Source organism: Haliotis rufescens, unplaced genomic scaffold (assembly GCF_023055435.1).
Source record: "Haliotis rufescens isolate VD_foot unplaced genomic scaffold, xgHalRufe1.0.p SCAF_11, whole genome shotgun sequence".
In the NCBI taxonomy this organism is placed as follows: Eukaryota; Metazoa; Mollusca; class Gastropoda; order Lepetellida; family Haliotidae; genus Haliotis; species Haliotis rufescens.
Window position 1 is genome coordinate 37,292,144 of NW_025963791.1, and position 14,903 is coordinate 37,307,046.

The 14,903-nt window shown below is 39.6% G+C and overlaps 2 protein-coding genes across 3 annotated transcripts in view; one reads left to right on the top strand and one right to left on the bottom strand.

Annotated features, from left to right (window-relative positions):
* Positions 1-881: 881 nt before the first annotated feature.
* On the bottom strand, positions 882-5,152 carry LOC124153100 (ragulator complex protein LAMTOR2-like). Of its 2 annotated transcripts, none has more exons than XM_046526255.2 (4): positions 4,992-5,152; positions 3,535-3,697; positions 2,602-2,691; positions 882-1,673 (listed from the first exon to the last, which is right to left on the bottom strand). In XM_046526255.2, exons 1-4 carry the CDS (start codon positions 5,057-5,059, stop codon positions 1,617-1,619), a joined length of 378 nt encoding a protein of 125 aa, XP_046382211.1. In that variant the 5' UTR covers positions 5,060-5,152; the 3' UTR covers positions 882-1,616. The 2 variants fall into 2 exon arrangements, with proteins under 2 accessions (XP_046382211.1, XP_048248662.1); XM_048392705.1 differs by having other exon boundaries at positions 4,862-4,992.
* Positions 5,153-5,175: 23 nt separating this feature from the next.
* The window catches only part of LOC124153098 (protein ecdysoneless homolog), a 43,249-nt gene continuing 33,521 nt past the window's right edge, over positions 5,176-14,903 (top strand). The window contains exon 1 of the mRNA XM_048392704.1: positions 5,176-5,428. Within this exon, the coding sequence (XP_048248661.1) occupies positions 5,227-5,428 (202 nt within the window). The 5' untranslated portion in view covers positions 5,176-5,226. The remainder of the gene's footprint in view (positions 5,429-14,903) is intronic.

Genomic DNA, 14,903 nt, shown 5'->3' on the forward strand with positions numbered 1-14,903 from the left:
AACTAAACCAGTATATTTATCTCATTAAATGAACATATAGAGAAAGTGGGGACTGGGGAGGGGAGGGGAGAGTCTTTTGCTGCTTTTTAATAGTATTATTATGGGACACCAAGAATGAGCTTCACATCATACCTATGTGGAGAATTGAACTCATGCCTTCAGAGTGACAAGCCAACACCCAAACCACTAGGCTACCCACCTCCCCAAGTGAAAAGAAGAAATCCTTTTATTTTTCAGTGGCTGCTATACTGACTGAGTATGGTTTTACGCCGCTTTTAGCAATATTCCAGCAATATCACGGCGGGGGACACCAGAAATGGGCTTCACACATTGTACCCATGTCGGGAATCGAACCCGGGTCTTCGGCGTGACGAGCGAACGCTTTAACCACTAGGCTACCCGACCGCCCAGTGGCTGCTATAGCAAAGCTTCATTTTCTCACAACACTTAAACCACTGGGCTACCCAACTGCCCCAAGTGAAGGATGAATCCTTATATTTTTAAGTATCAGTAATAGCCTAGCTATTCTCTCTGTTAGCTTACTGAATCCTACCGCTTCAATTAAGTCAAATGTTAGTGATCAGTAAAGCTGATGATCATGCACCAGCATGCTGACACCATGGTGTTTTGGCCAGCATAGGCTACAGAAAAATAATAGTTTTGGTTCTCCCGCATCATCATAAATCCAGCGGCACATTTAATTTTTATTTCCATTTAAAAAAAATATATATAAAAATTGTTTGATAGGCATTGCTAGAAGTTGAAGGATGACAAGGTAGACACAATTTTATGGATAACAACTTCTTCAGTCTTGCTTGATAACGGCATAAGGATCTATACCTAAACGTCCCTTTTTACAGTATTAAAGAAGTTGTTATCCATAAAATTGTGTCTACCTTATATAAAAATCTTTAAATATTCCATTTATCGAAAACACACAACCTCAGCATGATTTTGCTGAAATTATTGTCAACAAAATGGGGGAAAAAAACACCACCGCCCGCACTACTTTTTCAAAAGCTGTTGCCCGAGAACATATTCTTTATTTAAGCCTCAGCAGGACATGCTTTTACACACCAGCAGTATGACCAAATATGGCACCACTGACAATGCATGAGATTAACTAACATTTACTATTCAAAAGAACACCCGGGTTTTCATATTGCTATAAATATAAAAGAATTGGGTGTTCTTTTGTGTAGTGTATATTACAGGCCAAAATACTGCAAAATGTTTCTGATGTGATATGTCAAATATCCTTATCTGTATTCACAAAACATTAACAGCATTACTTTTCTATAGTTAGGGAAAGCAAAACAACATTTCAGGTGGTCCTAGATTATTATCACTGTTACTATTTGCATGACTTAAGTGCAAAGTCTGACATATCACTGACTTTAACAGATAGGTTTTTGGGTGCTTAACAACTTGTACACATGCCTATGCTTCGAACTGTGAAGTGGGAGGAGTTTAATACTGAGGAAACCAAAGTTGTGTTTGTTCAAAGAGTTAGCCTGTTTCTGGCACCAAGGCCGGGAATGGTGCAGGAAGCAACCGTGATGGTCACAGAAGCCGTATACAGCACTGTCTGTTCACATCTAGCCTGCTGCCCACTGTCAGGAGGCTGCCACTTGAGATAGAGGTTCCTCCAAGTATGTGGCTAATGCTTCCAGCTGAAACAATACAATATCCCACCAAATTCTCATCACACTTTCGTGGTTGCGCACCCTATGGAGATTCTGGCTTAAAATTGTTTGTTTGTTTGTTGTTTAACGCCTTACTTGGCAATATTCCAGCTATATGACGGGTCTGTAAATTATCAAGTCTGGACCAGACAATCCAGTGATTGACATGATGAGTATCAATCCACCCTATTGGGATATGACATGCATCAACCAAGTCAGCCAGCACAAGCATAGTCGCTTATACAGCAAACATGGGTTGCTGAAGACCTATTCCGACCAGGATCTTCAGGGGTATTCTGGCTTAAAAGTGGTCCCTAATAACCTATGCTGGTTGTAACAGGTGACTTGAAATGGATTGGGTGGTCATACTTCATTATTTACACTGCCCATATATATTGGATAGTGATGAGTGCACCATTCAACAACAAACAGGATGTTTACAATACAGGGGAGATAATCCTTGCAAGACCTTGCCAATTCTTTCATTTGATGATTTTTTCAAAAGCAGGAAATTTCTTCTTCAGCAAAGACAAATATATTTTCTTGTCTAGTGGACGAGCAATCATACCCTAAAGTATAATAAGAGCCAAGTTTGGGTTAGTAGAATCAAAAGGTTTTGGCACAGACAGTAGTCACATTATTTCCTCGAAATAAAAGGCTATACTAAACTTTTCCCTGTTATGGGTTTTCAGACGCTTAAGAAACCTTTGTAAATTTGTCACTAATTACGTGAACAACTGTAAAACATCTAATTCACTTATAACAGACAACTTCCTCTTACAAACAAACCATCATCTGAGAATTTACGCCTGCGTGATGCTACAGTGCCTGTTAATGCGTGAGTAATCGTGGTAAACATTGCCAACCAACGAAGTATGATGTCTGAAATCCAATGATTCCACGATATACTACATACCTTTGCTTTTAACATTCCAAATCCCACACTGTCCTTGCAGCACACACACAGGAGCAGGTTGGCCACCTTCGTGAGTCCGACCTTCCCTTCCTGAAACAACAGGGGCATTACATTGACTGAAGCTCTCATAAAATATGTTAAACATGCCACTGAGTGGACTTTTTGCATGCAAGTATCGTTCACAGTGAGGGAAAGTTGATCCGCAATATAACACCTCTTGCTTAGTTGAACAGAAAATTGTAGTTCCAACACTTCGGATGGATCAGCTTGCCTAACAGGACCAAATCTGACTCGACAGAGGCTGAGCCTACTTTCATTGACAAACTTTAAAAACAACCAACATGCTTTTCACTTATATCTTAGTGAGTGAGTACAGTTTTATGCCGCTTTTAGCAATATCCCAGCAATGTCACGGCGGGGGACATTATATCTTAGGAGAGGCTGCTTTTTCCATGTTCCTTTTAAGCTACCAACAAGTATATGCAGATAGTTATTGCTACTGGGTGATCCTAATTAAGAAATCAATGTAATGGGAACAGTGTCTGAAATAACTGCCTGCCCGTGGCTGGTAACTTTTCTGTTGGGCTGCATGAAATTTTCCTCTGCCTGCTGGACTGTCTGGCAGATAATTTTAAGACATATTCAGTTTTATTATAACTTCTCCTACATTGTTTGCATTAATTCAACTGAATCATGACGCGATCTGACTTTTATATTTGCGATTTTTTAATATTAATAATGTCTGAATGTGGGCAGGTAACTTTGAAGATGGGCAGGCAACACTTATGGGTCACGTGCCCCACTGTCTGTTTGGGTTTTAAAATTATTTCAAACACTGAATGGGAACAACAATCTCTTTCATGTAAACATATACTAAATATCTTAAGTTTGATCACTATCATGTTGGGATAGCAACACTGGATGCAGTCTTACTTTGCACTCTACAAGGACATGTTGTAACTTGTCATCATTGAAGGCCTGGGTTCCGTTCCTCACATACGATGTCCAGATGCTGCTTGCGATGGCGGCAGTGACTGCAGCATCCTTGTCTCCGTAACCGGAATATGCCAACAGGGACCCTTCATTGTTGAGCAGACTGGACAGAATCGACATGGTGAAAGGACAGATACTTACTTTGACCCAACATCCACTTTCTGGATAAACATGAACACTTTTCCAGATAAACATGAACACCTTTCAGGACAAACGTGAACCCTTTTCTGGATAAACATGAACACCTTTCAGGACAAACGTGGACCCTTTCCTGGATAAACATGAGCTCTTTTCTAGATAAACATGAACACCTTTCAGTGCAAACATGAACACTTTTCTGGACAAACATGAACACCTTTCAGGACAAACATGAACACTTTTCTGGATAAACATGGACACTTTTCTGGATAAACATGAACACTTTTCTGGACAAACATGAACACCTTTCAGGACAAATGTGAACACTTTTCTGGACAAACATGAACACTTTTCTGGACAAACATGAACACTTTTCTGGACAAACATGAACACCTTTCAGGACAAACATGAACACCTTTCAGGACAAACATGAACACTTTTCTGGATAAACATGAACACCTTTAAGTACTAACGAACACTTTTCTGGATAGTTTTTTTGTTGTTGTTTAACACCGCACTCAGAAATATTCCAGCTATGACTGTGGTCTGCATAAGTAATCGAGTCTGGACCAGCATTGCTGGAGGCCAATCCCAAACTGGGGTCGCATGGGGTGAACTGAACCATGAACTATTGATTCACCATATAATTCTTGACATTCCTGAGACAGAAGTAGTCACATCTTAAGAATAGAATTGGCTAATCTATGGTCAATGACTTTCACTTCTTGATTAGAATTCATGATGCAACTCACTCTCCTCATCTACAAACTAAAGTCTGATAATCTAGTTCAATCCAACAATGATTTCATACTCCAATCATATCAAGAGAGACTTCTAGTCAATTTAAAAGAGGACTCTTATTATAATTTATAGCCACAACAAAAGGTGAAGCAATTAGATCATGGGGGTCACAGGCTTGGGTTCTCTTACAATGTAATGAACACAGCTGATGAAGTCGACTCGATCTAATGATGTCAGTTGACTTGTAATGCACTAAAAGTTGGCACGTATATTGCAAAGGGTGTACTGCATTGCATCTTACACTGCCACTCCTAGTCTCTCATATATCTAAACAGATTTGAGATATTGGTGTGATAATGCAAGCAGTTGCGTCATTTGGAAATCTTACGTAGGTCCATGATCAGCTAGCTGATGGTGATGAACTGATGAAGATAGAATTGGTTTTAACACCATACCCCCAGTATAAGGCTCCGAAAAGAACGCCCCTTGGAAATACCAACAAAGAGCATTCAACCTACAGTGTACTGCTTACTCCTCCGGTGTTTGCTTGACTTAAAACCTGCGTCAAAGCTTTAGGTTTTAACATTACTTCGTCTTTTTCCTGCCAATGTTGAGAAATCCTTGGATCTTTGAGGAAAGCACCTGTCACATGATCCTCTGAAGCGCAATGTTACGCGCTTTCTGATTGGCTGACCTACCGAATAACTCCACTTCCGTGTTTTCGTTTATAGAACGAAACAGGACGACATCGGCATGGCAGGCAAGGGCCATCGGTCTAGCGAAGACACCGTGGAGTATTATCTGTTTCCGTCCATTCCAAACCGAATAGGAGACGATGAAGTTCAGGCATACCTTGAGGAACAAGTTGACATTTTTCTAGCTCATCTGAGCCCGTTCCTGATCGACTATATTTGGCAGTGCGAACCCTTCACGCTGTCCCCCGTTGTAGGGAAAGGTAAGGTTGACGTTTTACAGATTAGTCACTGAGTAGCCCACTCATTCAGTAGCAACGAAGATTCCCTCAGGGCTGTCAATCCTTAATTGATCTCATAACAATGGCATTGTCATTCGTCTGATTTTTTCTCTTAGAGGTGGTTTGGTTGTTGTCAAAATATTTTCATCTTACTCATGCAAATTTATGACAGAACCAGAATCAGTGGGCTCGCGTGTAAATCGAATTTAGGCTGATATATCATTTATTTTGTAAAAGATGATGTTCAGGAGAGACATTTTCCTTGTCAATTATGAAATGATCATTGTCATGTCATTGATATTTTAGCCAGCACAGTTATTGTCACATTCTAGCTTGTTTGTAATTATGAGTGATACACTCTTTAAGAATAAATTTCATGTCAGCAAGATGCTTGTAGAATTAGTAGATGCTTGTTCATTCTATCACACACATAGTAATAGTCAAAAATAATTTTACACACATGTTGTAGTCTTAGGTACAATCATGGTCAACATCAATTAAATTTATTAATTTTGAGGAACCGAAAAATATATTAAGATGAATATTCACCATTTAACTGACAATGTTTGTCATTTAGTTTAAATGAAGGCTTTACATATGCACCCTAAACCCAGGTGCAGAACAGTTGACCTTTGTCATGTTTTCACTAATTTACAGATAGCAGATAAACTACAATTAGGAGCATAGGGATTCCGGACAAACAGATGAACCCAAAGCTTGATTTAGTTTTCTTGTCAAGGCTAATGACAAAGGCTAAAGGTGTGCATTTTTTTTTAGAGAAATGCAATTTGAAAAAAATCTAAAATAAGGATTGTGCAGTCTGTTGTGTCATCAGCTGATGTGAAATGAAGAACTACATCTCTTTGTATGATTGTCTGATTCAGTGTGTCATTATGTTATAAAAGTGTTTGAGTTAATAATACATTAAGAACTATTCTATCTTTGAACGATCTATGGTCCAGAAATAGTTGAGTCTGGACTTGACTGAATCCTCTGACAGGGATCTTTTATGATAGAGATCAAATCATAAAGACCTGTCTGCACCATACTTGTGCTTGTGAAGTTTTGCCAAACTGGAAAACACCTAACGGCATCACATTTGGCTTTCCTCCAAATCATAACATAATTAAAATGTTGTTCAAAGCAGTGTTAAACCCAACCTACTCAATGGCGTATCTCTGTTTAGAAGAGTAGATAACCCTGGAGCCCCTCAAATTCAAATCTCAAGAGCCTCTTGAATGTTGAATACAGAACACTGGAACCCCCTGAAAACAAAAAAACATAACCATGGAGGCCCTTGAATACAGAACCCTGGAGGCCCTTGAATACAGAACAATAGAACCCCTTGAAAACAGTCTTAGAGCCCCTTGACAACAGAACCCTGGAGCCCCTTGACTACAGAACCCTGGAGCCCCTTGCGTAAAGCCATATAGCCAGCCCCTTGACAACAGAACCCTGGAGCCCCTTGACTAAAGCCATAGAGCCAGCCCCTTGACTACAGAACCCTGGAGCCCCTTGACTAAAGCCATAAAGCCCCTTGACTACAGAACCCTGGAGTCCCTTGAGTAAAGCCATTGAGCCAGACCCTTAACTACAGAATCTAAGATCCCTTTGACTACAGAACCCTGGAGCCCTTTGAGTAAAGCCATAGAGGCAGACCCTTAACTACAGAATCTAAGATCCTCTTGACTACAGAACCCTGGAGCCCCTTGAGTAAAGCCATAGAGGCAGACCCTTAACTACAGAATCTAAGATCCCTTTGACTACAGAACCCTAAAGCCATAAAGCCCCTTGACTACAGAACCCTGGAGCCCTTTGAGTAAAGCCATAGAGCCAGACCCTTAACTACAGAATCTAAGAGCCCCTTGACTACAGAACCCTGGAGCCCCTTGAGTAAAGCCATAGAGCCAGACCCTTAACTACAGAATCTAAGATCCCCTTGACTACAGAACCCTAAAGCCATAAAGCCCCTTGACTACAGAACCCTGGAGCCCCTTGAATACAGAACATTGGTGCATCAGTGCAACTGCTTCAAGAGCAAGAGCTTTTATTCAGCTGTAGGAACTACCAAACAATAGTGTTGTCTACAGGTAATTAATCGTTCCTGTCTTTATGATGTATTACGGTTTTATTACCAACAGTGTCACTACCCGGGGACAGCAACTGTCAATATTGGTGTTATTGTTATCCCCCACAGTACATGTTGTATAGTAGAAGCTTATTGATTTCCCCACATGTACTTCATCCTGAATGGCCTGTATTTCAATTATGTACGTCAATGACGTATTTGAATTGGCACCCCTGAAATAGCTTGGCATGCATTCTTGGAGGGTCATGAAATATTTCCACATTAGCCTGATTAATCCAATCCAATTATAAGTATAACATTGGTCTTATTCCATGTATACAGATATGGATTTTGAGCTGGCTGGATGTTGCTGTTTTCTGTGACTATATTGCTGTATTAGTTTAGCTGTTTGTTTCTGTCGCACCTATGACCGTTTCCAGCTGTCCTGGTATTGTTGAAGGCACATGTGCGAAACATACGTTCAAAGTTCAAGGTTTAGAAAACAGAGTAGGGTAGTTTCTCGCATCAGCTGTAGGAATTGAACTGTGTTGAGGGGATGTGGCATTGTGTGTGAGATGGCGTTGACATGTAGTGTTTGAAATTATCCATGGAAGTCAAGGGGTCCTTGTCCTGAACCTATTGTTGAGAGAATAATTAGGGCGGCTAGATTCATACCCTGTAGCCATACACCTTGTGGACCTAAGGCCCCTAACACGACAAAGTTGAAACTACAAAATAGTTTCTGAACATGTTGACAGTATGGGGTAAAGTTGACGAGAGTACATTATCCGCGTTCATAGTTTAACTCTGGACAGGCTACCTGAACAAGTTACCAACGCTCGACATGCTCAACAGGGACCATGTATGACAGCCCTCTAAGTTGGTTTTTTTTGTTAGGGAGCCATTACTCCCTGTTGGCTCCTAAAAACTTTGGTTTGGCCCTTAAATATTCATGTTAGGGGCCAAACCAAAGATTTTAGGAGCCAACAGATACCTAAAGAGATTTTGTTGCCAGTTTTGTTTACTTTTAGGTAGTCAAATGGCGGGCAGTAGATCAATTTAGGTTGGTATCATAGATTTAAGTCTCATTTGGCTGCCGCAATGGTCGCTACTTAGAGGGCTGTATGCTGATATTCCCTTAGACCTACGAATATTGTGGTTTCAATTATATGAATTATATGAATATAAAAAAATGTTGGTCTGGTCATGACAGGTTGCATTATCATGTCAGTTGATGTGCAGGTTTTTAAAAAAAAAACTCATCAAAATGCATTGTTTTAAACAAAGTTAAGATGAAACAATCCATGAGGTTTTTTTTGTGTTTGTTGGTTAACACCACACTCAACAATGTTCCAACGTCTGCCTGTAAATAAATAAGTCTGGATCAGACAAACCAATGATTGATGTGATGAGCATCATCACACATGGTCGGGATATGATGACACTTAATACAACAAGTCACCAAGCTTTACAACACGATCCTCACAGGACACACAGTTCCTGAAATCCCCACGGGGCTGATTGTTATGATCATGATGATGTTGAAAATAGTTTGACATTGAACAGGTTTTTCTTTTCAAATTTTGACTGTCAATTATCTGTCTCAGCAACAAACAGCAAACAAACAACTTTTTCAGCATGCTGCCTGGAAACAGTGGTCTCGATATGTGACATGTATCAATTATTGAAATATTTATCTTTGAAAAAAAACATTCCCCAAAGTATTACATTTTGAACCCAATACAGTAATTGTTCCAAAAAGATTGTTTTGTTTGTTTGTTGTTAAACGCTGCACACTGAAATATTCCAGCTACCGGTATATGATGGTGATCTGTAAATAATCAAGTCTGGACCAGACAAACCAGTGGTTGATATCATGAGCATTGATCTACCCAATTCGGATACGATGACATGCATCAACCAAGTCAGCGAGCCTGACCACCTGATCCCGTTAGTCGCGTCCTACGACAAGCGTAGTCACATATTATAGCAAGCATGGGTTGCTGAATGCCTATTCTGACCTGGATCTTCACAGGTTCTGCAGTTATCATGTTGTGTTGCATAAATAACATGGACAATTCATCATCCTCACATGGCCTGTTAATTTCCTACAGCTCCTAAACCTATCAAGGAGTAATTGAGCAACGCAGCCACTGTCAACATAATCCAGCAATTTGTCTGTCAGATAGAAGAAATTGACCTGCAGTCCAGATAACACTGGATAAAGAGTAGGTTTGGCCTGACTGGCCGTTGGCTGCCAAATTGTGTTGGCAAGGGCACACTAGATTTAATGTTATTGGGTGCAACTGTGAAAGGTTGTTTCTCTTGCAGGTCGTTTGGACCACATCCTTAGTTGAGGCCTTTCATGCTTGTAGTAATGGTGAAAACGGAGAATGATGAATTTATTAAGCTGTTTTTTATTACTATTTTCTAAATTGTAGCCATATTTTATTTTACAACAATATATTATCCAGACTGGATAGGTACTCTCAAGTCCTGGTGTCACTGAGGCTGGGGAACCTGTACAGACTTCTTTGATGATTTATTGTATTGTTTGTTTGTTTGTTAACACTACACTCAGCAATATTCCTGCTATGTGACGACAGTCTGTACATAATCATGTCTTGGCCAGACAATCCAGCGATTGACATCATGAGCATTGATCTAATCCATTGGGTTACAATGACATGCATCAACCCGAGCCTGACCAACCGATCCTGTTAGTCGCCCTTACAACAAGCATGGGTTTGCTGAAGACCATTTCTAACTCGGATCTTCAATGGACATTTCCATGTCGATATGACGTATGATAAGGTGGCAATACTCCTTGTTTGTGGGTTCAAATTCCAGAGTTGTCCTCATTGTTTCCAGGTTTGTTTTCAGCATACCCATGCTCGAGGGTTTCACCTAAGTGCTTGTCTAAGACCTGAGACACTTCAGGCCTTCCTCCTCATGACGCTGGTACACCATGATATAGTCGTAATAACTGAAATACTGTTCTAAGTTGCAACTCACTCACTCACTTACATTTGCTTTGTACTCAAGTCAATATCTGTCAACAGACATGTTAGAAACAGAATATGTAGAGAAATCTCACTCTCTCGTTTTTGAAAATATATCCACACGAGTCTATAAGAGTTAAAACCTTGAGGCTTGCTGAGATTCCTTTTATCATCCCAAAATCACCTTCCAACTTTTCAGTTTGTATACAGTAAAAACCAGTGTCTTGTGTGTAAACATAGTTAAAAAAACAGCTAACTAGCTTCAGTGTCAGAAAGATTAGTGATGTCATTTGATTGTGACGTCATGGTAACCAATGATGCCACAATGGTCTGCAAAGCATTGTGATGCAATTTCATTGTAGCAATATATCCTAGCAATGTATTATAGGAGATATCGCTTGGCCTCCCAAGCATACCTCCTTTGAAAGCCAGTTCAGGATGATAAATTATTTTCTTAAACAAAAACTATTGTAGATAACAAATATGTGTTTTAAGATGTTACAATTATGACGCTATTGTCACAAGTTCAAAAATTGCTTTGTTTAAGGAATTTAAGAAAAAACCCAACCAATTGAATGAAACTCCTTGGCTATCATACGGACAATCAATGGCTACTCCTTTATTGAAGTTCATTGTTTGGAATCCTGTTATAGTCAGGTTTAACGTAACGATCGAACATGAATCTGCAGACAACAAAAGTGTTATTTGGATAACCAAATTCAATTTGGCAGTCTCAGCTTGATTAGCTGAGAAGAGCTTCCCTTTAACACTGTTTGAATGTTTAATATCGGTATTGATTTTCAAATCAGTCTGAAGGGTTGTATGACCTGTGCATTGTTGTTTTGCTTGTCTGTTTGAGATGGTCCAAATTAGAATCGCTGTATAAAGAGATAGACACCATTTTAGGGGATGAGTACAAATTTTGTAGCTGACCTCCTCATTGAATGTTTGAATAGTCTTTTTGTGTGTCTGAACTGACCCGTGAAGTTTCAAGGTAGAATAGGTCTTCAGCAACCCCTGCTTGCCGTAAAAAGCGACTATGCTTGTCGTAAGAGACGACTAACAGGATCTGGTGGTCAGGCTCGCTGACTTGGTTGATGCATGTCATCGTGTGCCAACTGCATGGATCGATGCTCATGATGTCAATCACTGTATTGTCTGGTCCAGACTTGATTATTACAGACCAACATCATATAGCTCAAATATTGCTGAGTGTGGCGTTATACTACAACAAAAAAACAAAACAAACATGTCTGAACCTTCACAAGTAATAATGTTTTAATGCACCAGTTAACTGCTATACATGTTGTGTTGTATATTGATCATGATGAGGTTGATGTCTAAGGACCCTTATTTTGCTGTGCAGAGTTGCATCCCTTTGGCGTGTCAGAAACCTTAAATCATTAGAGGTGTAATGATACGGTGGGGTAGCGATACGATACGTATCACGATACTATAGGTGCGATACAGTTCATGTTCCGATACAGTACTTTTATTGCAGAAGTTGATATTCTTTCTTTTTGCTGGTGAATCACAACCCTGAATAATTTGTTTCAGAGATCAAAGATGGGATATTGTAGGACCAAAACATATGAATGTCATGCTATTTATGTCCAACCATGAAACACTAGAGAATCTGCTAAAGCTGGTCGTTGAACTGTTTCTGTTGTTATTCACATGTTTTTACACCAGTATAACTTGTAATGAAATGTTTATGTATGTATTGCGATACAGGGATCATAAATCGATGTATTGTATCATGGGCCTTGTATTGCGATACAATAGTGTATCACCGTATCATTACACCACTAATGATCATGGGCGTATTTCTAAGATTTCCCTAATTGTATTTTCAGGTTTGTCAGCTTAACTGTCCTCCTGTGTTTCATCAAGGTGATAATAGTCTTAAGACCTGCATCACTTTGGGCTTTCACTCTCATCAAGCTGACACACTATGATATGACAGAACAGTCTATTAATTCACTCACTATTTTTAAGAACTGGTTTGTTTTTATTAAAAACGTATGAAGTATAGGTTTACAAGTTTGAAAGCAAAGAATGTAGAATAGAAAAGAAAATACTATCGTAATACTTACTGATATACAAGTTCAAAGTAAAGTGGCTGTGGTTTGTATTCCATAATACAATTGTAACAGCAATACCATCCCAAAGTCTAACTGATAAATCACTTAGTGTTTCATCGTCTATACTTCATGGGTTTGTACACATTACATTTCTCCATCACTTGTGAATACATAAAGACGATTTGAAATGACACTCTAACAAATCAAGCCACTAGCTTACTAATAAATGACACGTCACTACTACACTGTATAACAGCCCTTATACAAAGTCCCTGGTGAAGGAGGAATGTTGTGTGTTTAAGTGAGTGAGTGAGTTGCGTTAAGGCCACTGTGAACAGTGTTCCAGTTATATCACGGAAAGCCTGAAGTGATGCAGGTCTCAGACATTTATCACTTACCTGTGAAGATCCAGGTAAGAATAGGTCTTCAGCAACCCATGCTTGCTATAATATGCGACTATGCTTGTTGTAAGAGGCAACTAAAGGGATAGGGTGGTTAGGCTCGCTGACATGGTTGATGCATGTCATTGTATACCAATTCCGTAGATTGATGCTCATGATGTCAATCACTGGATTGTCTGGTTCAGACTCGATTATTTATAGACCGCTGTCATATAGCTGGAATATTGCTGAGTGCAGCATTAAACAACAAACAATTTCTGATATATTACAGACCGCCTCCGTGGTCTTGTGGTAGAGCGTCCGCCGGGAGAGCGGAAGGTCCAGGGTTCGACCCCAGGCCGCGTCATACAAAAAGACGTTAAAAGATTGTACTTGTTGTTACCCTGTCTGGCGCTCGGCATTAAGGGGCTAAAACAAGGACTGGTCGGCTCGGAGTCAGTATACTGTGTCTGAGTGGGGTATTCATGTTAAACTGCGGCATGGTATTTCAGTGTGCTAGCACTATAAATCGGCATCAGTCCGGACTAGTACAAGCAGCCACACACACACATACACATGCATGCACGTCGCTATATAAGTGCAATAATCTTGGACGCGACGTTAAACCCACTTTCACCTCAACTCACCTGATATATTACATTGCATGTCTTGCCTCCTTTCTTGTTGACAAGATTAATATGGATGATGGCAAACTCGTAAATTCAATCTATATTGTCTTGATATTATGTTTCCATATGAGCCCCATATGATGTGAGGCATGCTGTCTCCTATATTCCATGCGAATTTGAGTTAACAAGGTTTCAATACAATCAGCTGATTGGGGAAAGTTCAGGGGAAAAATCATTTTCAAATACACCATGTACACAAGAAAGCCAAGGATTTGGACAAAGCATGAGGTATTTTTTGGTGTGATAAGAGCCTTGTGACCAGATTAGGGAATTTTCAGAATTTTCAGTGAGGATAATTATGATACATTGGTCGAGAAATGTTTTCACACCATCTACATGATCTAACTGTTGTTCTTTCAATGGTGATGGGTATTGGCCTGGCTTTCGTATTGCAATGTATTGCAATATTGAGTCATGTATTGCACTAAGTACCACAATATATTGCATATGTTCTTTCATCTGTCATTTGTTATAAAACTGAATAAAAATAACACACACATTTTTGACAACTTCAAACTTTTGTTGGATGTTGCCATGGTGACAACATATGGACAGTAGACCCTTTATATACAGGAAGCTGGTGGTGAATAATTTCACTTTCGGATCACTGGAATGAGTTGCTAATTTCAGAATTTCAGAATTTCAATTCAAGTTGTCACTCATGTACCTTTTGCCAACAAGATTAAAATATGCATGAGTTTGAAAAATCAATATACCGGTATTTTCCAAACGTATTGTGATACATATTTATTAGTATTTCAAATCGAGGTATACCTATAGCTTTCAATATTGCTTCAAGATCTGTTAGTCAAGCAGATAAATCTAAAGACTCTCAATGTATATGAGAAAGGCTTTTTACCTTATTGTCTTTCACAGTAGCTTCATAGTAAAAGGCGACTATGCTTGTTCGTAAGAGGTGACTAACAGGATCGGATGGTTAGGCTCGCTGACTTGGTTGATGCATGTCATTGTATCCCAATTGCGTGGATCAATGCTCATGATGTCAATCACTGGATTGTCTGGTCCAGACTCAATTATTTACAGACTGCCATCATATAGCTGGAATATTGCAAAGTGTGGCGCTAAACAACAAACCAACCAACAACATTGGGCCCACGGGGATTCCGGGTCAGAATATAGGTCCCAGCAACCTTTGCTTGTTGTAAGAGGCGACTAAAACGAATATATTAGGTGGTCTGGCTTGGTGACTTGGTTGACTGCATGCCATTGTATC